At 51.0% G+C, this 25,661-nt stretch overlaps 9 protein-coding genes and 1 non-coding gene across 10 annotated transcripts; 6 read left to right on the top strand and 4 right to left on the bottom strand.

The window, feature by feature from the left end:
- Positions 1-3,175: 3,175 nt before the first annotated feature.
- Positions 3,176-3,946, bottom strand: BCR38DRAFT_459464 (5-formyltetrahydrofolate cyclo-ligase; the record flags this gene model as incomplete). Its single annotated transcript, XM_040862287.1, has 1 exon — positions 3,176-3,946. One exon carries the CDS (start codon positions 3,944-3,946, stop codon positions 3,176-3,178), a length of 771 nt encoding a protein of 256 aa, XP_040713724.1.
- Positions 3,947-4,763: 817 nt separating this feature from the next.
- Positions 4,764-6,408, top strand: BCR38DRAFT_347780 (vitamin b6 transporter bsu1; the record flags this gene model as incomplete). The annotated part of the gene is made up of 4 exons (XM_040856374.1): positions 4,764-5,050; positions 5,153-5,464; positions 5,525-6,204; positions 6,263-6,408. The coding sequence occupies 4 exons, from the start codon at positions 4,764-4,766 to the stop codon at positions 6,406-6,408; spliced, it is 1,425 nt and encodes a 474-aa protein (XP_040713725.1).
- Positions 6,409-8,510: 2,102 nt separating this feature from the next.
- BCR38DRAFT_487393 (cytoplasmic manganese antioxidant oxidoreductase) lies at positions 8,511-9,228 on the top strand (the record flags this gene model as incomplete). The annotated part of the gene is made up of 2 exons (XM_040864152.1): positions 8,511-8,549; positions 8,629-9,228. 2 exons carry the CDS (start codon positions 8,511-8,513, stop codon positions 9,226-9,228), a joined length of 639 nt encoding a protein of 212 aa, XP_040713726.1.
- A 299-nt stretch (positions 9,229-9,527) lies between these two features.
- BCR38DRAFT_411504 (uncharacterized protein) lies at positions 9,528-10,825 on the bottom strand (the record flags this gene model as incomplete). Its single annotated transcript, XM_040858586.1, has 3 exons — positions 9,528-10,055; positions 10,133-10,604; positions 10,659-10,825. 3 exons carry the CDS (start codon positions 10,823-10,825, stop codon positions 9,528-9,530), a joined length of 1,167 nt encoding a protein of 388 aa, XP_040713727.1.
- A 1,419-nt stretch (positions 10,826-12,244) lies between these two features.
- On the top strand, positions 12,245-14,463 carry BCR38DRAFT_440808 (uncharacterized protein). Its single transcript, XM_040860731.1, has one exon. The coding sequence runs from the start codon at positions 12,611-12,613 to the stop codon at positions 14,102-14,104; it is 1,494 nt and encodes a 497-aa protein (XP_040713728.1). The 5' UTR covers positions 12,245-12,610; the 3' UTR covers positions 14,105-14,463.
- Positions 14,464-15,294: 831 nt separating this feature from the next.
- BCR38DRAFT_t244 lies at positions 15,295-15,365 on the bottom strand. Its single transcript has one exon. It is a non-coding gene; the product is annotated as a tRNA-Gly (tRNA).
- A 1,780-nt stretch (positions 15,366-17,145) lies between these two features.
- BCR38DRAFT_476344 (uncharacterized protein) lies at positions 17,146-18,393 on the top strand (the record flags this gene model as incomplete). The annotated part of the gene is made up of 1 exon (XM_040863033.1): positions 17,146-18,393. The coding sequence occupies one exon, from the start codon at positions 17,146-17,148 to the stop codon at positions 18,391-18,393; it is 1,248 nt and encodes a 415-aa protein (XP_040713729.1).
- Positions 18,394-18,423: 30 nt separating this feature from the next.
- BCR38DRAFT_495430 (S-adenosyl-L-methionine-dependent methyltransferase) lies at positions 18,424-19,475 on the top strand (the record flags this gene model as incomplete). The annotated part of the gene is made up of 1 exon (XM_040864739.1): positions 18,424-19,475. Exon 1 carries the CDS (start codon positions 18,480-18,482, stop codon positions 19,473-19,475), a length of 996 nt encoding a protein of 331 aa, XP_040713730.1. The 5' UTR covers positions 18,424-18,479.
- Positions 19,476-21,144: 1,669 nt separating this feature from the next.
- On the bottom strand, positions 21,145-22,803 carry BCR38DRAFT_440811 (uncharacterized protein). The gene is made up of 2 exons (XM_040860732.1): positions 21,659-22,803; positions 21,145-21,608 (listed from the first exon to the last, which is right to left on the bottom strand). Exons 1-2 carry the CDS (start codon positions 22,659-22,661, stop codon positions 21,598-21,600), a joined length of 1,014 nt encoding a protein of 337 aa, XP_040713731.1. The 5' UTR covers positions 22,662-22,803; the 3' UTR covers positions 21,145-21,597.
- A 2,031-nt stretch (positions 22,804-24,834) lies between these two features.
- BCR38DRAFT_347730 (acyl-CoA N-acyltransferase) lies at positions 24,835-25,587 on the top strand (the record flags this gene model as incomplete). The annotated part of the gene is made up of 1 exon (XM_040856367.1): positions 24,835-25,587. The coding sequence occupies one exon, from the start codon at positions 24,835-24,837 to the stop codon at positions 25,585-25,587; it is 753 nt and encodes a 250-aa protein (XP_040713732.1).
- Between the last annotated feature and the right edge of the window lie 74 nt (positions 25,588-25,661).

Below are 25,661 nucleotides of genomic sequence, written 5' to 3' on the forward strand. Positions count from 1 at the left end.
CGATGCTATCTGGGCCTTGAAGCTGTCCGACCCGTCCCTAGCAGCCACCTTACAATATTCCCACTAACTACTGATTCTCCTGTTGCCGTTGCGAGGTCTCTGCGAGAGTATAGTGGCCGTGGTGCGATAGCGGCCCGTAATCGTTCCCTCGGTCCTTCCAACAGCCCGCAAAAGAGGATTACGTGCTCTGCCGTCTCAGGGGCGTCGCCACAGCGGCATAGCGGCGAGTACACGCCAAAAGCCCCTGTCTTGAATAAGAAGGCTGCTAGTCCTATTTTTTCCGTCCTGATCTGGCACAGCGTAGACGCTTCCAGTCGGTTCAGGCCGAAATACTTGCCCCCTTTCGGTATCTGCATCGAAGGGCCCTCCGGTTCCTCAGCGATGGCGCGTCGCTGGCGATCGTGATGCTCTGCTCCGGTGAGCCATCTCTTCCTCCAGTGGCCGAGGAGGGCAGCCGGGACCTCCTTTTCCTCACTCATCCACTCGGAGCCCCGGGCCTCCTTCTCCATAGTGTACCCTGCCGGTCGGAGTAGCTGCGACGCCTGCTTCCTCTTCGCCGGTCTATCCTGCCGGAGTATATGTGACGCTTTAGCGCTCGCGCTGCGAAGCAGATTTCTCTTCCCGCTAAGCCGTAGCCGTTCTTCAAACTTAGCAGCCCGGGCACTAAGATAGAGGTCTAGTGGCGGGATTGCTGCTTCTGCTTCCAGGTGGCGAACCGGCGTCGCTTTGTGGGCGCCACAGACTACCCGGAGGCACTCGTTCTGTATCCCCATCAGGCTCTTAGCTGGCCCTGCCGGTTCCTCACTTATAGTATGCCACGCAGTCGCCCCGAAGGCGATCGCGCTACGGATAACCACCGTATATAACAGCCTCGCCCGTATAAGATCGCAGCCCCACGACATATTGACTAGCTTTGTCAGGGCTAGCTTTTGAGTTGCCATTTTTGTTTTAACACGCTCAACATGGGCGTGCCACGTCAGTTTGCGGTCGAACCAGACTCCTAGGAACCTCGCTGAGACTACCGGCGACACTGTGGCGTCCCCAAGGCGAATACTTTGCGGCAAGGGCTCTCGGGCCCTAGTAAAGTGCATTAGCTCACTCTTGTCAGGAGGGAACTCCATCCCGTGCCTCACTGCCCACCGCTGACACGTAGCCCATGCGCTCTCCAACCGGCGGCAGGTTCGTGTCGTCCACGAACCCGACTACTAAAAGTAGTGGGTGCTGCTCCGATAGCTCCTCGTACAGCGTTGAAATGTATAATATAAACAGTATCGGGGATAGCGGTGACCCCTGGGGGACGCCAGCTCGTAGGGGGATTGGCTCTGACTCCTTGCCATCGAACCGGAGGCGTACCGTCCTATCCTCCACGAAGCTGCGTACCCACTCCTGAACCCACTCCGGGTAGCCTTTCCGGGCTAATATGGAAATCAGCCGTCTGTAATTGACCGTATCGAATGCCCCTTGATGTCTAGCTGTAGCAGCGAGGCGATGCCCCCGCGTCTCCACGCCGTATAGACCACGTCCTCAACTATACGTATTGCCAGTTCGGTGGACCTCCCAGCGCGGTTACCCATTTGGCCGTTTGGTAGTAGGCCGGCCGCCTCAGCTACTTTGGTGATACGCCGGCTCATCGCCGTCTCTATTACCTTCCCTACCGTGCTAAGCAGGGCAATGGGGCGCCAGCCGCCAGGGGTCTGCTTCTGAGCTGTCGTTTTATTAGGCTTAAGGATAACAACCACCCTCGCTGAGCGGAAGCGCTCCGGGTAGTACCCCAGCTTAAAGCTAGCTGTTGCCAGATCCGCTAGGATCTCCCATAGGGGTTCACCGCAGGCCTTTAGCAGGCCAGTGGGGATCAGGTCGTCGCCGGGAGCCTTCCAAGCAGCCGTTCCTTTGATGATAGACTCGATATCCATTGTGTTCACCTCCCTAGGGACGTTCAGCTCTGGTCTCGTCTGTAATAGACCGCGATCGAGGTCCGATAGATCTATACACGGGTCTGGGAACAACCTCTCAGCTAGTAATTTTGCCTTCTCATCATGTGTACGTGCCGTAAGCGTGTCGCCGGCGTCCCTCCGGAGATCTGGAAAGCCGTGGGCCTCAGGGGGGGCCCAGCTCCGTAGCCTAGCCCACCTCTGCAGTGCCCATAGGCTTTTGTGATCCTTCGCCGTCCCCTTGAGCTTCTCATGCCAGCTACGCGTCTGCACTTCGCTGATTTCGAGCCGTTGTTTTTGGCCGGCTCTTGTATATTCGTCCCAGTTGGTCTGCGACCTTGCCTGGAGGTAGTCCCGCCGTCGTCTCTTCGTCTCAGTGCAAGCCTTGCTAACCTGCGGGCACCACCACGGGACCCCAGCGCCTCGGCCAACGGTGCGTCTCGGGACCGCCACGTCGGCGATCTCTTGGAGGTTCCGGATAACCCAGTCAACAGCCTGGTCCAACTCCGTTATCGTCTCAACCGGCAAATAATTCATAAATCTCTGGCTTGATTCGGCTACGATGAGCCACTTATCCGCCATCGCCCAGTTCCACCCTTCGACACTGCGGCGGCCCTCCTTGACTGCTTCCCCGTTGGATATTACCCTAATCACTTGCGCTCTGTGGTCTGAGCCCTCTAGGCCCGGGTCCCCATCGTAATCAATCCTAGCCCCTTTCGTCACCCAGGCTAGGTCGATAGTTGAGTCTCGTTGTTTGTGCCTTTGCCGTGTGATTTCCCCGAACGGCGTAACGAGCTCTAATCGCCAGCGTCGCGCAAACTCCACTACGTTGTCGCTGCCCCGTGACGACCGTCCGTGGACGTCCCACAGCGGGTGATGTGTATTGAAGTCCCCTACGAGGACCTGTGTCCCCTCCGGCGCCCCATTAGGGAGGTCTTGGAGCGGGCTGACCCAGCGACTCCCGGTCTGGTTTGGTGAATAGATAGACCAGATTGTAAGGGCGTCCGGGCCTGCCCCGAACGTAATACTGCTCCAGTCCATCCCGGTACAGCAGATAGATAGATCAATCAACAGAGGATCTACGCAGAGTCATCAATAGAGGATTAAATCCCTCAGGTGCGCTGTTTATTCAACAACAGCTTGGCTCCCTTTCCCACTATCATGATGCCTCTAAGAGAACGATTTCACTGCTGCATAAAAGTGTGATAATATCCCACGACACCGGGTATCTATCTATTTGAACACTATTGGGCTTTGGTGAAAGGTGGCGCTTCTTTGAGCTCCTGCAACGGCGGTATATCCTCTAGCATCCCAGTCTCTAACCGTTCCCAGATGATCCCACAAGTAGGCTTCTTGACAGCTCCAACTTCCATGACTCTGGTTGGTGTGATCACAAAATCACACACTGTGTCAAACTCGTCTGGTATGAGCTCTTCTGTGAGGACCTGACAATCATGCACCAATGCGACAGTGACCGTGTCCGGGCCAACAACGCCCTTCGTGAATAACATCCCCCATTCAAGATCGAAGAAGCCGTGCCCCTTACCAAACCGTACGCCTTTCTCATTGATGGCTCCTGTCCCCGTGACCATCAAGCCTATCGAGAGTCCCATGGTGACTATTTCCTCCAGAGAGACCGGCTTTCCAACCTTTTCCATGCCGTCCAGGGTTGACGCGTACTTGTGCAACGAAGGATCGATATTCGCCGGATCAAGCAGCCAGAAACCCCTCCGTATGCCATATGTCGTCATTAAAACTTTGATGCCAGCTTCTAGCGTCTTCTCTCGCAGATACTCGAGACCGTTGTCCGGGGTTATGAAGACAGTGCTACAAGACTTGAAGCTCGGAAGAGCCATCAGCCTGTCGTTGGCCTCCTGTGAGCCTTGGAAATCCGCGATGAAGCTGGAGAAGTCATAGTGGAAACGGGAGTCCGGGTATGCCACTTTTCGCAACTCCTTCCAGACCTTGTTGCGGATGGAGGCTTTATGGCCTTGGCGATCGACACATAGGGCCATGTCAGATGTTTTTAGTGGCGTTCGTCGAGATCTGTGGTACGACTGTCAAACAAGAAGGGTTGGCTTGCTTGGATTGGTCACTTCAAATTTGATCTCACAGCTGAAATCTCACACGCCTCGTGAGACAAAATGCCCGATCAGCCCCGGCCTTTGCCCTTCCTGAAATGCCCGAAAGCCCAAGTCATGTCCAATGCTGACAGGGGTAAGCGGCCCCAACGCATCCAAGACCGACCGAATGCACATCCACAATGCTTATCTTTGAGCCGCCCCATGGCTTGATTATTTCTGTCTGGCGCAATGAATCCGCTAATTTCCGTTATCTTGCCCTAAATGGACCTCATTCTGCGAATCACGTCTCCAACTGAGATCTCACACGCCACGGGTGGTCCCTGATTTATCTCTTTTGTCTCTTTTATTTTTATTATTTTTAACCCCCCTGAAAGCTGGCGAGGACAATAGAATGGCTGCAAATCGTCATCGCGGTGGAGCTAGGCGATAAGGCCAAGCCTATGCAACCCACGTTTCCCACGTTTCCCACGCACACATCTTTCGTGCCGCGGTTCCGGGATACATATATGAGCCAGACAGTGCCACCCAACTCGATGTCGCGGTTTCTGGTCGTTTACAACGAACATCCCTCTCCGGGTCGCGTGCGCAAAACCTCGATAACCTGTCGGTGGATGACGAATCTCGACGACGAAGAAGACGATAATTGAATCTGGTGGTCGCATCAATGGTCTTCAGTGAACCAGCCCAAGTCACCGAAAAGATGGATACGGAAAAGGAAGGCCACCGCCCGCCACACAGCAGCAGCGACATGGAAAGCAACAGCAACGTCAGCGGGGACGTGGCGCTGGCTTTGCAGCGCATCAGCACTAGCAATGCAGCCCATCCAATTCATTGGAGCCGGGTCAAGAAATGGCTTATCATCAGCGTGTACTGTCTGCTGCAAATCTTCGTTACTCTCACGAGCACGACGTACGTGAGCGCGGAGTTCCTCATCGAGGAGAAGTTCGGCGTAACCGACACCCAGGTCGTGGCGCTGGGGCAGAGCATGTTCATCATCGGCACGGCGGTTGGTCCGGCTTTCCTGGGACCTCTCTCGTATGTTCACACCTCTTCGCAGTTGATTTGAGAGCAACTAGCCAGTGTGTGGGGTGGGCTGGCTGTCGTGTAACTCAAAGTTCGTTGCTTATACTTGTTTAGCGATATTGGGGGTCGCAAATGGGTCTATGTAGTGGCCATCGCGTGCTATGCCCTCATCAACATTGGGTGCGCGTTACCGCTGAACTTGCCCATGTTGATCATCTTCCAGCTGTTGAGTGGAATTTCTGGGAGTGTGGCTTTGAGTAATGTCGCGGGCACCATTGCCGATTTGTTCGGCAGTGAAGATGGTGCTGGGCAGCCCATGGCGTTGTTTGTCGCGTCGGCCAACATTGGCGCCAGCTTGGGGTCTCCCGTCGGCGAGTTGATTGCTGACAATGTCAAGATGGGCTTGCCATGGATTTTTTGGATCAAGTGCGTTGATGCCCTCGTGTGAGCGCCCCTGCGCTGCGCGTGCTGACTTGGAGCAAATAGTGTCATCATTGGCGGCTCGTTCGCCATCATCCTGATCTTCATCCCCGAGACGCTGCCCGCCATCGTCATCAGAAACGCCGTGCGAAAGCAGCAGGTCGATGAAACCGAGGAGCTCGCCGTGCTTGAGGAGAAGATCAGCGTGCTCCGCGAAATCCGATTCGTCTCGACCATGGCGCTCCGCATCATGTTCACCGAGCCCATCGTGACCTTCCTAGGCATCTACAACGGCTTCGCCTACGGGCTGCTGTTCCTCTACCTCGACGGCGTCTTCTCCGTCTTTGTCGTCAACAACGGCCTGTCCTACATCGCTGCCGACCTCACCTACCTCAACTTCGTCGTCGGCGTCACCGTCATGTTCTGCTTCGTCCCCGTGCAGACTTGGGTCTTCACCCGCGACCGTAAGAAGCACGGCGCGAGCCGCCCCGAGGCCCGCTTCCTTACTTCGCTGGTGGTCGTCTGGTTGTTCCCCGTCTCGCTCCTGTGGTTTGCCTTCACGTGTGATGGCAACACCTCCTTCTGGTCTCCCGTTGTGGCCGGTGCCGTTCTTGGATTCGCCGACCCCCTACTTTGGTTGAGTATGCTGAACTACATTGCTGACTCGTATACCAACCTGGCGGCCTCGGCCATTGCCGCCTTCTTGATTCCGTCGTTCCTGATTGCCGCTGGCTGTGCTCATGCTGGTAAGTTCACACACCGTCCAGTTGCCCTCGCTTCCCAGTTTGCTGACCTCATGATCAGGTATCGCCATGTTCGAGCGTATGAGCGCCAAGTGGGCTATGGCCACGCTCGGCTTCATCTCGTTCGGCCTTGTGGCCTTGATCTATATATTGTACTTCTTTGGCGCCCAGATCCGCGCAAGGTCCAAGTTGGCTAGAAGTTGTTAGGCTGTTGGATGAATTTCCGTCCAACCTGTACCTGGGATATTGGTTCCCGTCGTGGGTTGGCGCGCTCTTTTAATTAATATGTAGTAGCCTGAGCAGGCTAAAATCGTAAATACAATACTGGATACCCCTGACGACCAAACTTTGTTAAGACTGTATGCAAGTTGCGATCTGAGACTTTTGAGTCTTGATGGTACGATATGACGGTTTCTGCTCTTATTGCATTCAGTCAGCCTATTCTCGCTGATATTCTCAGTTACAAGTAAACAACGATCAATATTATATTAGTTGATGGGAAAATTAGGAAGTCCGGTACCTACAATGAGTATCTCAGGGCTTGTTCATTTTTCTTTAGTTTATCTATTTAACAAGTGACTGTCCGCTCCATCAACCGCCAGCAGCTGCTTACCACTTTATACCCTTAGTAGTGAAAACGCCGTACTTAAGGATCTATGTACCAGTCAAATATGAAGACAACAGCGCCTCTTGTTTTCAGGTAGTCGTCTCAATGCAATCCTGTGAACCCTTTTTTGTAGCCTAGCTCATGTAATCCGCAATTATCAGTTTTTAATGTTTTTGAACCGTACCAGCGGCGCCGTTTCAGTGGTCAGAGCATGCCTTCCCCGGAATTTGGGTTATAATCCACTCTTGGCCCAGCACATCAGTCTGTCACCTGGACGTCTCAATTATAACCCACAATGCCCTCAGCAATGAGCGCCTCATCACCCTGTAACCAAACCGAAACTCGACGGCCAATGATACCATCACCGCCAACCCCGATAGTCAGAGGCCTCGTCAGTAGTAGCTCTATTGACCCCGCTAGCACGTCTTCATTATCGGGCTTGCAGTCCAACTTGTACAACAGTGGGCTAGACTTGGCGGGCTTCGTTAAATCGCCAGTCAAACTAATTAATATCAGCGTGCGTGTACTTTAATTTCATGGAAGCGCAAGAATGGGGAACTATCACAAGTATTGAGAAAGAACTCACTGGATGCCTACAACACAGCGCGTCACTCGGGAGAAGTCGTCTGGGGATGTGGATGTAATTGTAAGGTGCGTGGCTGTGGTATTTCCTCCGGCTTGGTCATGGAAGTGAAGGTTCGCTTCTAATGACGCTGGAATTGTATCTCGAGCGAGCTGGATCCGAGGGTTGAGGACTGCCAATGCACCTCCCCGAGACTGACGGGTTGAGTCACCACACATGTCTAGATCGGGTTCGTGCTTGAAATGTATATTCTTGGAATGGGAAGCTGAAAGTGGTGGAGTTAGGTATAGAGCTATCAAGGCAGCGGCAGCATTGATCCTTGGCGACAAACGTGGTATAGTACCTCGCAAAGGTCGGGGAGAAGTGCAATGAATAGGAACAAACTCTCGAAGAATCACAGCTTAATGTCATAAAGGTAGGCTCGACAGTATATACAAGGACTGGGTTGCATCAGAAACTTATGTGTCAATAAAAAATATCCGCGGGCATCATTCATGGGGGGATACGGCTACTTAAGCATCAAGTATAACGAGCTGGAGCCACATATTGCTTGGCGCTAAACCCTACCCCTTTACCGGACCAACGCTTCGGATTCATCCAGGCGTTTAAATAAAATGGCCCTATGTTTCGGAAGTGTCCAAAACGTTGGGCGACGATGGAATTGACAGTTTCTTTTTCACTACGCAAGTTGAAGCTTGTATTCCTGATTCATGTTGGTGAGCAAGTTTGCGCGGATTGCGCGGGTTTGCGCTCAAAGTGCAACAAAAGACCACATGACAGCCTGACCTCGGAACTCAGCTGGAAATCAATTGGCTTCGAGAGTACATTACCACCCCATTCAGGTATTCTGTTCAATAACTTGGAAGGTCTGCATGGAATGATGTGTTCGGCGAAGTGCTCGGCCAAGGCGGAGCACATTGATGCAACCTGGCCATCAAGGTGACAAGATGACAGCCCGCATTTGCAGAACCACATCCAACAACACGAACGTGCACACCCAACTCCCAGTCCCTCCCAACTCAACCCAACTAATCGTCTCAGCTTAATCGTCAACCTCGCCCTTCATCATCTTCGAGAACTGCCCATTTCTATAATTTCCACCAAGACGCCACAGCAACCATGCCTTACACTCTGCCCAAGTTGCCCTATGCCTATGATGTAAGTAAAACAACTTCACTGATGGTCCCCATCTATGAGCCAGTGTCATAGAAGTAATGACGCTAAACGAAAACCTCAGGCCTTGGAGCCCAGCATTTCCAAGCAGATCATGGAGCTTCACCACAGCAAGCACCACCAAACCTACATCACGAACCTAAACAAAGCCCTCGAAACCTCCGCCACCGCTCTCTCACAAGGAAACCTAGCCGACCACGCCGCGCAACTCTCCGCGATCCGCTTCAACGGCGGCGGCCACATCAACCACTCGCTCTTCTGGCAGAACCTTTGTCCCGCCTCGTCCGCGGACGCCAAACCCGAGACAGCGGCGCCCACGCTGCATGCCGCCATCGCCTCGACATGGGGCAGCCTCGACAAGTTCAAGGCGGCGTTCACGGCGGAGCTTCTGGGGATCCAGGGCAGTGGGTGGGGGTGGCTCGTCAAGGAGAAGGGCACGGGACTGTTGCGCATCGTGACGCTGGCGAACCAGGAGGCGGTCGTGGTGGGTGACACGCCGATTTTGGGGGTGGATATGTGGGAGCATGCGTATTACCTGCAGTATCTGAATGGCAAGGCGGCGTATGTGGAGAATATCTGGAAGATTATCAACTGGAAGACGTGCGAGGCGAGATTCGTTGGGGGTCGGGATGATGCGTTTGTGGCCTTGAAGGCTAACATGTAAGGAAATAGCAATAATCCCGAGGACGAGTAGTGGGCTGTAAGAGGCATCACCAATGAAGAAGCTCAGGCGCAACGGACAAATGCAAGCTATGTATTGTTACCCGATGGTACAATCCCTTCAAAGGCACCGGCGCCATAGTAGGGTATCGTATCACGAAACAGTTCCCCAAATGCCATATTGGCTGTCCTGGTCAGCTCAGTCAATATCCACAAGTATTCCCGTGAGGAAAGTCACTGATGACTCTAATCGGACGTTCGGAAACCCAAAACGTCAATGCCGTATTACTTCTGATCATGCGATTAGTATAGACCATTGTGCGACTGAAGTTCACTGGCTGTTTCGGACCCTCGCAATTCGGCGGATCGGACCTGGGGGTGAACTGATCGCTCATTCTGATTCCCAAGCTCATGCTGAATCGCTGGCTGTTGCCAGTGTGAGCCATTCAGTCCCGCCCGTGGCTGATAGGTGTGCAGCCCGTAGCCCTGTTGTGGCTGCTGAGGATAGCCTTGTGGTTGCGCATATTTTTGGGGAGCATGCTGCTGCGGATAAGGTTGTTGAGCCATGGATTGGGCACCGTAGTTGAAGTACTGGTTCGGCGGGGCGAAATTCTGAGCAGTTGACCATAAGCCGCCCATCTTTTTCGATCCAACGACGAAGAGAAAAACAAGGGCGACGAAGCGAGGCCAGTACCCCAGAACGGCCTCAAGAATGGTGTCGTATGTGCCAGGTCGATGGAGGCCAGAGAAAACCCAGGTGCCATCCGTGGCGAGATTCCATGTGTGGCAGATGAAGTCCATGATGGATGCGACAAGGAGCAGCACGGCAGCCTGTAGCGGGGGCAAGTCAGCACAATGAAAGAGTGCTCTCATCCACATGAAACTGCGGGAGGACCTAGATCACTCACCTTGCGGTGGGCTGCCCTCTTCTGGGACAGGGCCACGACGAAGCTAGAAAAGCCGATGACCGCAAGCACGGCAATCCATAGCAAGATAACGTATGCGGCGCCAAGTTTGCGCATGGCCTCTAGGTGACTCCGGGAACTTATACTTTCGTCGCGGTAGTAGGCGGTCAACCAGGCCTCGTACAAGATAAGCTCTGCGAGGGCGAATACAGTCTCCATAATTGCGAACCCGTACGTGACCCATTTCAGCACCCGTCTTGTCTTGCGCATCACATCCCAGCAACACAGTATTCCGAGGCCGATATTGACCAACGATAGGAGGGTGAAAATCTCCGCTAAAGCCTCGAAGTAGTACCCAAAGTCGCTAATTCGAGCGGTCGCCTCCACGTAATCCCAGGTCCCGGTGAGGTTATCCAGCACATCTGTCTGCACAAATACAATGAGAGTGTTGCCGATGGCGACTAGAAGTGACCCTCTGTATGGTATTAGCAAAGAGCTTCGAGGCCGTTGCGGACAGGGAACGACTGACAGGAACATCCAGAAGAGAGCAAGTTTGAGCCATATGAAGCCCAGTCGTGCGGTGTCCCTCCTGCGGTGAATCACAACGCAAGCCGTGATGAAGAGTGGCAGAAGCGCAAGTACCAGAATCCCCATCAGCGCAGTGTACGCGATGTTGTAGGAAACCAAAGAAGCCATGGTTGCTGTCGTCGTGCACTCAGTCGCCTCTTACGACTTCGACCCCGAAGGCAGAAAAGCGACTTCCAACAAAGACACAAGCTGTCTTGTTTGCGCCGGGGGCGCGTCGCCCCAGATGCATCTAAAGTCACATTCTGGCTCAGGAGATTCTGTCAGAAACGATCGAATGATCGACTGTGCCAAAATGCGCCATAAGGCGTACCAAATGGGCCTGTCATAAATGCTAAGCACCACAATGCCAAGCTTGCCTGAGATTGAATTGAAGTCGCCAGCTCGGGGGTGCACAAGTCAATTAAACACTTGAGGCGCAACAGACCGTTTGCCTAAATATTCTGGTGCCGGCAAGGCCTTTTGCGTAACAGCGAGACCAATCAATTGTCGAGGTTGGGATAATCTGAGACCTCATAGCGCCTCTCGATGCGACGACGGCGTGTTTGCATTTTTCAGCTGGCTGCGATCATGACTTCGAACGAGGCGACAATTATAATGGAATTGGCCGCTTGCTGATGATTCGTGAGCAAGTTGGAATCGCACAAATCCCTCTGCAATACCACAGCTTGAAGTCTGGCAGAATGTCTAAGTGATTCGAGTCCAAGATGAAGTCGCAAACAGAATGGGGCGAGTGCTGGTGGCACTCAGATAATGTACAAACTGGCTTGGCTTGGCAAGAACGGCCGCCGCCGATTTACTTCCAGATTTCAACGTCGCCGCTGCCCACCGACCGGGCCGCTCAGAGTCAATCAAGGTGCGGACTCCCAGAAACGACCCACCTGAAAACCACCATTATCGAGTCAAAATTCGTGACAATTCCATCAATATCAGATGATGGGACGCCCCGTTTCGTGCAAGTTAGAGAAGGCTCCATGGGTCTAGAATAGCCCTTGCGTGTTGACTCTCGACAGACTTGAAGACGGGGATTCACCAAGGCAGCGCACTTGAGTTGATAGCGACAACTCCGCGTCGATCGAATAATTTCCATGAACTGGCCAGCCAGTTGCGGCCAGAGGTTACTGCCATCAATTTGTGGCTTTCTCATGCCCGTTTGTCCAACTCGACGAGGCGCTTCAGAGTTGCCCGAGCCTCGAGATGCATTCCGTCAATCGCCGGCAACACTGGCGCAACAAACGAGCCTCAGATGCAGGCTGAGATGCAGGCTGCACATTGTGTCGAGCGAGTCGAAATTCGGGACGTGTCCGGCATGGACGTTCTCTGAAATCAAACCAGCCAACGCATCCTTAAACCTTCACCGAACTGCGATTAAATCTTCTCGTCCACTGCATCCGAATTCGGCTTGTTGCAGGTAGGTTAGCTCGCCCTTTTTCACTGTTCCCGAATAGTCTCACGCTGGTGCGTATTCCGCAAGATTCGCTTCGAACAACTGTAAATCTCTTCTGGCATCATAGAAGCTTCCGGCACTTCCCATTTCCAACCTTATCACTTTCCGTCTCGATTACTAAACGCGGTAATGCGGTTGAGCGCATTGTTTTCTTCCAACCCTGCTGCGTACTTTGATGTCCATTGTCCTCATTTCTACCGCCTCATGTCAGTCTCCACTCCACTACTCGCCGTTCCTGGCTACCGTTATACCACATTAAATTTCCAGCAAGATTCTCCGAGTGAAAATAAATCAGACTCCATTGCTTTGCAATGTCCATACTAGTTATCCTACTCGCGCCATCTACTTAGTGCTATCTCCTTGCGGTCTTCTTCCAGATATCACAGGCTTGGCAAGATTAGCCCCGCACTATCAGGCTTACAAGCAACTGCACAGCCCCAACTTCTATCATGGAACTTGAACACCCCGGCCAACGCTTTCGACTCTTTGATCTTCCTGTCGAGATCCAAATAAGAATACTCGGGTTGTTGGAAAACTCCAATTTGGATCTTATCACTTCAAATTTTCGCCAAGCTGCGAGCGTTCTGCGGGATCATTTTCCTTCCTTCGTCCAGCTTGCCTTCGATGGATTCCCGGGTATGTCGAACAACCAGGAGATCAGACACATTATCTATCGCATAATTAAGGTATCCCGCACTTTACGTCCCTTTGAACGAGGTCCAATGGCTTTTGTTCGATGGATACGCAAATTCCAAGCAAGAAGTGACGATACTCCCCTTCCTGCCCTGCCACGAACAGTCCAGACCCTGAACTCCCTGGATCAGATTATTGATAGCATTGAGTTCTGGATGATAAGATTCCACCATAGTCTGACAATTGTATATGGCGGTAACCTCTGCGACATTACACTGGCCGTACTGCAGAACACGTCTTGGGAAAATGAGTATTCATTCACGTCAGTCGAGAACTACCGCATACGTCGAGCTTTGCTGCTTTTTCAACTGTATTGTGTCCTATTTCATCAACCGGCTGATCATCGGGATCATTCGTTCAATGGAAGAGTGGCAGAGCAAGCTTTGTTTCTCCAGTCATTGCAGCCTTTCATGATTGCAGAGCTCGATGGAGTCTACGGAATGATTGAGTGGATCCTAGCATCACACTTCAGAATCTCCTGGCACATCAGCAGACGATCGACAGCCATGGTTCCAGGCAGTCAATCCAGGCCGGGAGGGGCCAAGCTGGAGCACGTTATGAGTCGAGGGCTGCTGGAGTTGAGACAATTAATTCTTCACACTCCCAAACTGACAGGCGACCCCCGCCCATACGATGAACGATGGAACAAGATTGCTGGGAAAATGCAGGCGTTCCAAAATCGGTTCTTTATGACGGCATTGGGTAAATGCTGGAAATTTCAGTCTGACAATGCAGGAACAAACTATAAGGTGGTTAGTTACCCATCGAAAGTGCCAATATCCATGCGGCGCTGGAATGGAGCACCAGAAGGAACGAACGATGGTTCATGGGCGTACACCATGACCTACACAAAACCATCCGGATCGGACTCGGAAGCCCGTGAAATTGCAGCTCTGGAGCGCGCGGTTAATGGCGATCAGTTCAACTGGCGGGGGCTGGTGTTCTGGGAAAGAGAGCGGCTCAAGCGACACGACAGCCGGATCAATTTCGACCCCGTGGTGATGGCAAATTTCAGGGGACAGGACCCGGGCAATGGGCCCCCGAACGCATGGGTGGAACGATTAAAGGCGACAGATCCTCCCAATGTCGGTTATCAGCCGAGACTTCGTCCACTTTCCACGGCAATGTTCTCGCAGTATACCCTCCTTTCTGGGGCACAGCATCTGACGAGACTATACGGGATGTTCTCGGCGGAGGAAATGGTGCGGTACAGGTCGGCGATGACGAGCGGGATATCCATGGATTTGTAGTTGCTTGCGTGTGTGCTAATAGGAAACCTGTCTTAGGGGCGTTATTCATTAATATCCAGCCAGACGAGATCAATGCGGGTCTCTATCCCATCTCAAAACAATTCGAAATATTTTCTTCTGCATTATCTCTGTGCCTTGATACTCCCGAGTTCTCGCATCTTTGGTTCGCTGGACCCGCATTGGTATATGTTAAACGGGTCTTCCAGCAATACAACCCAGCCACCTTATTCATCTTGGTAGCACAGGAGATACTCGAGCTCGTGCGCTTTTCTGTGCCTCGCCATCAACAACGTAAACCCAAATGCGATTCGTGACCAACCCCTTGAGCGGATACGCCTATTGCGCCAACCTCACACGCATCCTCGGTACCCTGGAACGACTTATCGATATTGCGCCTGTTGCAGACTTCTAACCATTGTGTAATCCAAATGGGCTCGGTGTTCCGCCCTCCACAATATCGGCACGGAAGAATTGCATGAGCTCCTCAGCGTACTGGTAGAGGAAGGCGTTTTCGGGGCCTGTACGTTTACGACTGGTAGACGGGCAGAATGGCAACAGTGGAAAACGCGGGGAGAAGCGCTGCACTATCCGCTTGGGCTCGACGCCGCGTGGGGGGCTTCGTCATCGTTGGCGAGCGGATTCCACTGCTACAGCGCGTCGGTGAAGCGCTTTACGTTGTAGTTCTCTCTTAGCCAATGATTGAAGGATTACTGGATAGCAGGATTTGGGAGGTGTTCCGTAATCCCCCCTATGTCAATCATTCAGGAGGACCATGTCATCTCCGTCTTTATTGATATTTTTCACGCTCAAAAGCTAAGCAATCGATATCCACCACTCTCTTGATCTCAATCTTCCTGACGGTTTTATCCATAGTATCCTTCAGCTTCTTCATCGGCTTCAAGGTATCGTATATTTCCCTGGACTTGAAGCTACCACCATAGAGGTATGATCGATAATTGGCGCCCAGACGGCCCACGGTTGGTGCTACAAGGTGCAGAATGTTACTAGTGCCGAGGCACTGCAATGGTATACAAGGCCGTGTTCCCAGTTGATGTCCACTGGACTAGACTTGTCCTCTACTCGTACCACTTGACCAGGTGCAATTTCCCACAGTTTTCTTCTCGAAGAGAGAGGATCAGCTCCAATGAGCTCAGCCATTCTAGAGAACATAGGAGCGCAAAAATATGAGTTGCAATAGCCGTGAATCGAACACGGGGCCCATCGATGGCAACGATGGATTTTACCACTAAACCACTATTGCTTAATCAATTGATGAATATCAAACGGGCGTAACTTTCTTCAAGTACCCGCCACATGTCAACTTTCTCAAGTTTGTGGGTGGGCGACGAAGGTGGGTCTTGATGGAAAGGGGAGCAAGGGCTTACTTAGAAGGCTCAGTTCTTCAACTTTTTAGGTACAAAAAGAAGCGCCATGCCTGTGAATGTGCAATCAGCAACCAGTGAACCCGCACTATAGGTCTCTGAACGCCGTGGTGGTACGGCTCAATTCATGTATTTGAGCAACTGTCTGATTCCGGATCATTGGATCAGAAACGAGCCACACTCAAGGGGCTGGCCTCACCACCATAGCAAAAGTATACGTCACAGGTGTTTCTTTACCTCTGACTCTCAAATGTTTTCGTTCGGTCATCTTCTAAGTAAAACTCCCCGGCTCATTATTGATACCACTGACCAGCTTAGAAGGACTGCGGCAGGGTACCAAGTAGGCAGCTGCAGGTGCAGATAAGCCACAGTGGCTTATAGGCCTTATATAGCTAGTGGGCTCCAGTGGCTTGACGGGCCCTAGCCTATGCGAAGGTCGGCACTATATAAGTAGGCCGTTGTGACTCCACTCTCTTGGGGCTGCAATTAACTTATCGTTATTAAGTCCCCTACACTACACTGCTGGTATCTAACTGGTGGCTGGCAGTCGACTTCTCTCCAGCACTCTCGTCCTTCACTCCATACTTGAAATACCCGCGACAGCAGCGCCCCTGATGCAACGTTGAAATCATATACTAATCGTGAACATCAAACAAAAGTAACAACATATTTGTCACATTCCTTAACCTGTATTTAGAAGACTTCTTAATATTAAAGATGTAATCTGCAATAAATGCACTCTCATTTTCATAGGACCGACTAGACCGTTAAAGAAAACATGCATTGTCGTTGAGCGTGATAATGGACACAAGCAATGCCATCATCCATAAAAGAACTTCCGTTCACCCCTTCATCCAAAACTTCTTCTATTGTACATATGGAATGATTTATCCTGGATCATGAGTCCAAGCATGTCAACCGAGAAAATAGAGGCCTGTATTCGCTTGTCTTTCAAGCTTTCCACGTCTGACAGTAGGCGAACCACACCAAAGAAATGTATGATGCAGATAACAAGAGAAAGACATTTTGATGTAGCAAAATGTAGAAAAAATGTGTTTCCTATACCCTGGTTGGCTGATTGGGTTGGTCGGTCTCATGAGAAGTTAAGAAAGTTCACTATTCTCAATGATCCCTTGACCAAATCAGTTTGATCACAGATTTTGCTATCAAATTACTCTTCTTACAGGCGGCACGCGGTTTTTTCCGGGTGATACAATGAGATTGGTGAAGAAAGAGTCCTTCTGAAGTTCCTTCCAGTAGGTTTGCTAAGGCATAAGGGGGATTAGTGAATAACCGTCCTAAGAGGTATGAGAAGGTGGGTGGGGGGCTAATCTTGAGTGAAAGGAGCTTTAGGACAATAAGGATTTCTCCAAGATGGAAGATTTCATGAAATTTGGAATAAAAGTTTGAAGAGTCTAACAGAGCCAGAGTCTAACCTTTCACCCCTGACTTTTATCAAGATCATACAAAGGACTCCTTTTTTGTGCGTATGATAGCAGCATATGGGGGGACGAGCCAGTATAAAATTAATATGATTCTGGTACTATGACTTACATCTCATCTGGAATATTTCCTCCCATGAGGCATTCATCTCACATGAAAAATAATTTGAAACATCCATCAGGAATCTGAGCCATTCAACTCTCAAAATTGCACAACATGGCCGACTCTGCGCTTCCTCGGAGCGAATTCGACTTGAAAGCCCAGTACGACCGCGACATGGCGAATATCCAAGCTATGATGAAGGAGGAAGAGGAAGAAGAACCTGGCATGAGCCGCTTCAACGAACTAGTCCACAATCATCCACGCCCACAGGCTCCCATTGTTCCCCAAGAAATCATCGAAATCGAAGACGAAGATCACAATGAGTTTATCCGCGAAATCGAAAACTTCATCGACCTCACTAGTGACGATGTCCCATCACGTAAACAAAAGGCCCCAGTGGATAAGACCATCGCTATCAGAAACCTACCCATCGATTCGCGAAACCTCATCACTCAGTTTGAACTCGACGAAGGCGTTGTCCTTAAAGATGGCATAACTGTCGAGTTGCGTGATGAGATCAAAGTGACGGATAAATACCGTTTCCAGTTCCTGAGAATTAAACACATCTTCCGCTCTCCCACCACCGGTGAAGTGTTCTTGCGTGGCCTCCCTTTCACTCGCACCCGCACCCTTCGCGGGCAGATCCCACGCCTGCGCAACGAAGTCGCCATGATGCTCATGATCGACGAGGATGATGCCCGACCGGATGAAGAGCAGGCCATGATCGAATTCCCGCTAGCCAATGTCCGCCGAATCCGCAATCTGGTATGCACCAATGCCGATTTCCCCCAGATCAGATACGATGAATCTCATACCACTAAGAAGGACATCGAGGAGAATGGTCTTTTGGTGTGTCGTTGGAAATACCGTCTTACCTACCGGAATTCCGTGTTCAGAGCCAAGGGGCAGACACACGAATGGGTGATTTGTCATCTTGGGCCCGAAGATGCGTCTAAAGAGCGATACCGCTTTTCGGAAGACCAACGTCGTGCTCGATGGCGAGGGACAACGATGCTGAAGGCCGGCAGAGTGCGCGGGGGGTCTTTCGTCCCGGGTATGCCCGACAATTTCGAGTTCATTGAGGACGTGGACAACGAAGATAAGACCAACGACGTTTTCCATCGGGCCGACGGCTTGATCGACCAGCTACCAGGTCAACGCTACATATTCGGCGACATGTTCTGCGGCGGCGGCGGATCCTCCTGCGGCGCCAAGATGGCAGGCCTCAAAATCCAAATCGCCTGCGACGCCAACAAATCTGCATGCGATACCTATAGCACGAACTTCCCGGAAACCTCTCTATACCAAACAGACATCTTCGACTTCATCTCCCGACAAGGCCCCTCTCCTCCCCCCGGCTGATCCGCGTCGATGTCCTGCACCTCTCACCCCCCTGCCAATTCTGGTCTCCGGCGCACACCGTAGCCGGCCAAAACGACGAAGCCAACATGTCGGTGCTCTTTTCGTGCCACGAACTAATCAAGACCATCCGCCCGCGCATCTTCACCCTCGAGCAGACGTTCGGCATCATGCACAACCGGTTCGAGGTCTACCTTAACGCTTTAATCTACAGTTTCACGCAGTACGGCTACTCGATCCGGTGGAAGGCCGTGTTCCTCTGGAACTGGGGTCTCCCCGCCAAGCGCCAGCGTCTCATCATGATCGGTTCGTGTCCGGGCGAACCATTACCCCCCTTCCCGCCCAGTACGCACGTCGAAGACCCGCAACCGGGCGATGGCACTAAGCCGTTCGTCACGGTGGCTCAGGCTCTATCCAAGATCTCCGTTCCCCTTCGCGCAGTTCGAGCCAATAGGGATCCTTTGCACGATCTGGATAGCGTGAAGTGGCTGAACGTTCCGCAACCGCCTTGGTCTCCTCACGTGCCCCTCTCCCGAACCATCACCTGCTCCGGAGGCGTGGGGAATTACCACTTCCTGGGCTACCGCGACTTCACGCGGCGCGAGTACGCCACGCTGCAGGGCTTCCCCGTCAAGTACCCCTTTAAGCAGAACGGGGCCAAGAAGCAAATCGGCAATGCGTTCCCGCCCTGCGTTGTTAAGGTGCTGATGATGCATATTCGGCAGTGGCTCGAGCATGTGGACCAGGTGCAGCCCAATGGTGAAATTGATGAGATGAGGTGGGAATCGGCGGAGGATGTTATTGTTATTCCGGATGATTATGGAGAGGGAGATGAGGAGGTGCAATATCTGGGATTGAACCCGCTAACCAGTCCTTCGAGTCAGTCTTCTGGCACTTCGAGAGGCTCGGATGATTGCTGGGATTCTATGGATGTTGACGATGATGGATGGTGGGGTCACCAGGGTGAAAGTCCGGAGGGATTTGGTTTTGAATTTGCGTTTGGATGTATCGATGCTGATCAATCTGATTGTATCATTAACCCAACCGGAATTGAACGTGTCATCGACTTGACCGGAGTCGATTGATTGATCGGTTGGATCAGACCGAAACGATTCATTGCTGTCTTCACGCTTTGAGACAAACTGAGACATGTCTCTAGAGGCATTGGGGCTTTGCGGGGCAACCTACGGCGCTAACATCATATTCAACTTGAAAAGGGGCAGCGACTTGCCATGTCAGAATGGGAGTCATTGAAATAGTTGTATTCCATACTGTGATATTAAGATATATTGACGATATTGGCCACTTTGGCCACGCGTCCCCGCATCTCCAACACCAGCTCCCTTCAAAAATGACAGAGTTTCCCTCTAAATTTATCTGGTTATAAATGCAGTTACTTACAGAATATGTGACGCTCCTCCTAACTCTGGACTTAGACATAGTTGTCTTGATCGTCGTTCATGTAGCTAAGTATATCATAGTCCAGTCAGCTCCCCCACAGGATCGAGAGATCATCTCACAAGCTTACATCATTGCCTCCAGAGTCTTCCGGTCGCCACTCCGCAGCATTACTTCCGGGGTTTTTTGCTATCTCATCTCTATGAAGCCGCCAACGGCATATTTCTTTGGTCAAGTTTGATGATGGATTACGTTGATTCGCCCGCCGTAGGCCGCCAATAGACGCTGGATGCCATAACGAGCCTCAAAGGACATGGCACACACGATCGGATGTATACCTGAATTCTGGAGTCATTGTTGCGAAAATCAAACCAGAAAGAAACATAGCTCACAGGTGTTTGGCTGGGTCTCTTGGGCTGTTCATCACCTAAATCTAAAGCAGATTTTGGATGTCATATGGCACTACAAAAGCTCCTCATATTCGTACACGTCCACAGTGTTACCCTTGACGACGAAATGCAATAGTTTTGTGAGGGCTGTCGTGGTCGTTTGTGCCAGTCTAGATGAGATTTAGGTGGCTAGTTTTCGTTTTATACGTCAATCAGTGGCTGAATCTGTTCGCAACTTTCTAACCAGTCGGGTGCAAGATGATCTCAAGATGAAATCATGTTACGGCACATGTCACTCACTCGATGAAACAGCGTCAAGCATGGGAGATTGAAAGATTTGGGTCGAGCAATTCTGTCAGATTGTCTCAGATCTGGTCTCTGCCTTTTCCTGCGGTTATAGGGACAGATCTAAATGTGGTCGTCATCCTCAAAACCGCGTACGTTCTTGTACAGGACTCAACAACGCCACTCGGAAACGCGCGTCTGTCTCAAATACTACTCCATGAAGAATCTGAAGAGCAACACGCGACAACGGGGGGAAAATGACATTGTCTTCGATACAATCAGTCCAATCATACGGCTATCTTATAAGCAAGATCGAAAAGCACGTTTTACGACAAAACACAAGGACACTTCTTATGGGCGGAGTAAAAGAATCGGTGCTTCATAGACTCGTTATATTTCAAGTGGACATAGAAACGAATACCTCGAGCAAGCTGGCGACGTACCCGCCCAAGGAATCACAGGTCTCCATCCACGGATGCACCATTCATCAAGAACTGCCGCTAGCCACTTTCTACATTCAGGGTCTTATCATGTCTTCGAAATTGCTTGTTTTGAATTTTGACTCAACATGTGGTCATCATGAAGAGCTGAAACTGGGTAACACTTATGCTGCTGCGGGCAGAATACTCAAGCACGATCGAGGGAGTACAGATCTCCGCTTGTGGAAAACAAAGTCATTGTTCCGACAACAACAATATTCAGCATTACGCAAGAATTAAAGACCGTCATTTTGATCAAATCCTCCCCATTATACCAGAAGGACTTGGTGACGTTCCTATCTAAACCCCAGGAAAGTCGAAACCAGTTGTTCAAAGCTTGAAGATTCCAAATTACGCTGGGGCAAACGTTCATATAAGCCGTTGCCTCCAGCGAAATAGTCTTCTCTGGTGACTCGGCAACAAAGGCAGGGTTATCCACCCAAAAAGGCCAACACAGCAACGTTCAGATATTTAGTCACTCGATAACAAAGTCTGCCAAGAAAACCAACACATTGTTTCTCTCCCAGACTCCTGGGTCAATGCCAGCTCCTCCATGGTCTTATCCATATCCTCTAGTCAGCTCTCTAAAGGCGCAAAGAAGAGAAGTTGATGGGCGGGGAAACATTGTAGTGTGTCCAATCCCAGAAAGCCATCTTTCAAAGAAATTCTGTTATGTCAGCGTACCGAAGCAGGCAGATGCAGCAAATCAACACTCACTTGGTCTACATTCTTTCATCAATGCCACCCGCCTGCGCATAATAACTGCCAAGTTCGCCATCATGAAAATTGTCCATACCAAGGCCACGAGTAACCACCCACCATGCGGATGTACCCATCCTACATTCCCATTCAAGGCGCTAACAGCGAACAACCCGAAGTCAAAAGTCCCGTGGATCAGCACCGGAAGACCGAGAACATGCATGAGGTTCAGATCATGTTTATAGACATCCCGCCTGATGACATTGATCCCAATGACAACCGCGCCCAAGGCATGCATAGGCGACGCGATGACCACACGCTCGAGCAGCGTCAAGGCAAGTTGACCCGCCCCCTGACCGGCCTGCACCGTAGCATAAACAAACCCAATGTTTTCAATGATGCTGAACCCCAGTGCCCCTGCCATAACTATGGTTACATAGTTGCGCTCATGGATGACCCGGCCGTAACGACGAGCCAGGATCAAAGCCGAGTATTTCAAACATTCTTCGATAACAGCAGCAAAGACGAACGCCAGAAGGAGAAGAAATACCCAGTATTGCCACCGCATGGCCATTTCTCTTCTCCTGGCCAGGACTGCGGGGTCAGATTCGGTCAGGTCCTTTTCCGACTTGCTGAATTGGTCCATGTACTCGCCGATTTCGGAACCAAAGAGGATCGCTGCGCAGAGGTAGGACAGGACGTATTGGGTAATGACGACGACGGTTACGCCGACCGTGCCCGTGAGTATGTAGGTCCACAAGAAAGTCTGCGGGTCTTTCCTTTCATTTGTACAACGTTGCCTGTCATGCAAAAAGAGCCAGATGGTTGGGGTGACCAATACGGGCAGAAGGGCGGCTGTTAATGGGGATATGTATAGAATCAGGATAAGTGTGAGAGGGAAGATAGAATAGATGAGAATGTACGTCGCTCGTGAGAAGTGGTGTCTTGAGGAATCACTGTGACTAGCTGTACGGCGATCTACGGCATCCTTGTGAGGTGGGATCAAGTTGTCGTTCTCCATTATATGCAGTAAAATATTGCTTTCTATAATATGAATGGCGTGGTTTTCATAATAAATATATATTGCTAGAAAATAGTACAAAACTACGATTGATTTATCATGAATGCTTGACACGGAAGGAACGTAGGTGCCTGAAATGAGGGCTGAAGCTGGATAAATAGAAAACTTTAACCGTGCCGACCTAGTTGAAGCCGCTACTCCTTATTCGCACTACTCGCACGTCATCTAGCTTGTTATTGAAATCCCTCGTAACTAGTAAACATCCGTGCACTACAAATGCTCCTTTCCGATCAACCTTCGCGCAAAACTCGCCCGCAGTCTGAGTTTCTGACAAACGCACCTTGAAAGTGGGCATCGAACTCCCGATGTATGTTAAGAGGTAGCGTCGCTCGTATAAGGAATATCTTCGTCGGACTCGTACTCGGCGAAAATCCATTCATTATGATCAATTTAGGTGGCATGTTGTACGTAACCACATCTTGGGAGTTCGAAAGTACGAGCTGTCCACAATTAGCAGTCAGTGTATGCAGGACCTTGGGAGTGAGGCCGAACTAGGCTTCATCCGCCACCACCCACTATCCCCTCAGACCCGGCTCCCAGTAAAGCGTGATGTTAGCGATGCATCCAGTGAGAGCAATAATCCCCTTTCGTATGTCCAGTCCAGAGTAAAAGAACGGCTTGTACCGGTCGCCGTTGATGTTAAAAGAGCGCCATGTTCTGCCGCCCCCTGACAACCTGACATGGTCCGTGTGGTTATGGAATCGGATAGATTCAAGAGAAGCACTGACTTTCATCATGCTCTCAAGAAAGTTGCTCCATAGGCTCTGGCGCTTCTTGCTGCGACTGGAGGGGCTGGGCGTGATGGAAATATGACGTTTTCGATTGTGAGCGATGGCAAAGCAGGTGAAAATTTGACAACAACGGCGAGCATTTCCTGTCAGAGGATCTTGGCCTACTTGTGCGGAGCTCAGTTAATGCTATAGGAGTTAGTACTTGAAACGGGATATCGTCGCTGTATGATGCTGCTGGCGCAGTTGATGCTTGCAGCTCAAGTGAAAGGGTGTGTATTCGCTGAACGAATTGAGATTACACGCCACAAAGGGTTGAATCTCCAATGAAAACTCCAGGAGTGTCAATGCAGATATACTGCGATGGGTGATTGGTGTCCAAACCCGCACTGGGAAGTCGAGGTTGGCTGCTCAAGTGGAGCAAATAGGTTGAATGTGGTAAGTCTAGTTACCCCACGTGGGTATATAGCACACCTTACCAATCAAAAGCAGGATCACTCGACGTCGAAGTAACAAGATAAGTGTGGGGTCGCACTGGTACTGGCATTCCGGCTACATAGGAAGGTGAAGAAGAGAAGTACAGGTGGGGGGATCCAAGCCGCACAAGGGCACTCAAGTATCTTCCCTGTAGCTCACACGACCTTAGGCTACCAATTTCACAATAAGCATGTAAATAGCTTTGTACATTCCTGGATCCTCGACTATCTTCCGGTCCGAAGTGACTATATTATGTACTAGAAACACATAGCGAATATATATGCATAAAGCAATCAAATAATCAGGACAAGAGGCTTTTCTAACTCTAGTGTCCAATTAGTATCGGCACCTTATCGCTAATTCCATATCTTTCAGTTGTAAAATGATAAATGTCACCACATATATCCCAGTGTAAATATCCAAGTTTAATCATGTTCGACCTCAGTTTGCTTTAGTCGCCTTTTCATATGCGATCCTCCCGGCAACCCTGTTAACCCCACAATTTTAACATGCTAGTAGTAACTTGCTTTTAAAGGGCAGGTGCAAGCGGTTCTGAATGCGGCACGTAGTTACTGGTAATAGGCATTCGCTTATTCGTCACTTATCCACGATAACTACTAGCCAGGAAAGCATGAGTCACACTAGTCAACAACGGCCTACAACCAATGTCGCCATCGTTCAGTGTAAGCCGTAATCGGAGTATTACGACTTGATTCGTACTCTAACCCAGCAGCATATACATGTAACAAATTCCACAGATGATAGAAAATAATATATGATAACTATTAGACTATAGCACTCCTGCTCACTTTGGCTTCAGAAACGATAAAACCAAAAGTTAATACAGTCATTCATCTTCTCTGTAGGATCCAGCAGCAGAGACCCATCAAATAAGCAACACCAACACAATGTCCACCACCCAAACCCAACCCCTCGGACCCCCCATCAACGCAACCCCAGCCCAGCCTCCAACCCACCGCATCCTTGAAGGAACCTATGTCTCCCTAGTCCCCCTCAACATCACCCACGCCCCAGCCCTCTACACCCAACTCAACAACCCCTCAATCTTCACCTACATGACCAGCGGCCCCTTCACCACCCTCTCTGACTTCACCATCCACATCAGCACCCTGGCCACCTCAAACGACCCCTTATTCTTCACCATCATTCCCAAGATCCCACTTTCCCTTTCCAACTCTCACAGCAACGGTAGTAAAGATGGCAAGACCCTGCCGGCAGACACCCCATCCGGCTACCTCTCCTACCTGCGCATCACTCCTCCCCATCGGAGTATCGAAATCGGGAATATAACCCTCTCCCCCATACTGCAACGCACGACCGCTGCCACCGAGTCTTTGTACCTGGTTATGCATCACGCCATGTCCGACCTAGGCTACCGACGTTTGGAATGGAAATGCGACGACTTGAACGCGAAAAGCCGGCGCGCGGCGGAGCGGCTGGGTTTTGTCTATGAGGGGACATTTCGGAAGCATTTGATTATCAAGGGCCGGTCGCGGGATACGTGGTGGGGGTCGATTACGGATGAGGAGTGGGAGGAGAGGGAGGGGAAAGTGTTGAGGACGTGGTTGGAGGAGAGGAATTTTGTAGAGGGAAGGCAGGTTAGGAGGGTGGAGGAGATTAGGAGGGCGTTAGAGGGTTGAGGTAAAAGGGGATGGTTTGCGGCGTGGACAGAAAATAGTCGGGATGTGAGTGGCAGAAGCCTTGCAGAGAGTCG

This window comes from Pseudomassariella vexata (assembly GCF_002105095.1).
Source record: "Pseudomassariella vexata strain CBS 129021 chromosome Unknown BCR38scaffold_10, whole genome shotgun sequence".
NCBI lineage: Eukaryota > Fungi > Ascomycota > Sordariomycetes > Amphisphaeriales > Pseudomassariaceae > Pseudomassariella > Pseudomassariella vexata.

Excerpts from the sequence above, each read along its gene's own strand:
- BCR38DRAFT_440811 (XM_040860732.1), bottom strand. The coding sequence starts at position 22,661 with ATGGAGAACGACAACTTGATCCCACCTCACAAGGATGCCGTAGATCGC.
- BCR38DRAFT_440808 (XM_040860731.1), top strand. The coding sequence starts at position 12,611 with ATGGAACTTGAACACCCCGGCCAACGCTTTCGACTCTTTGATCTTCCT.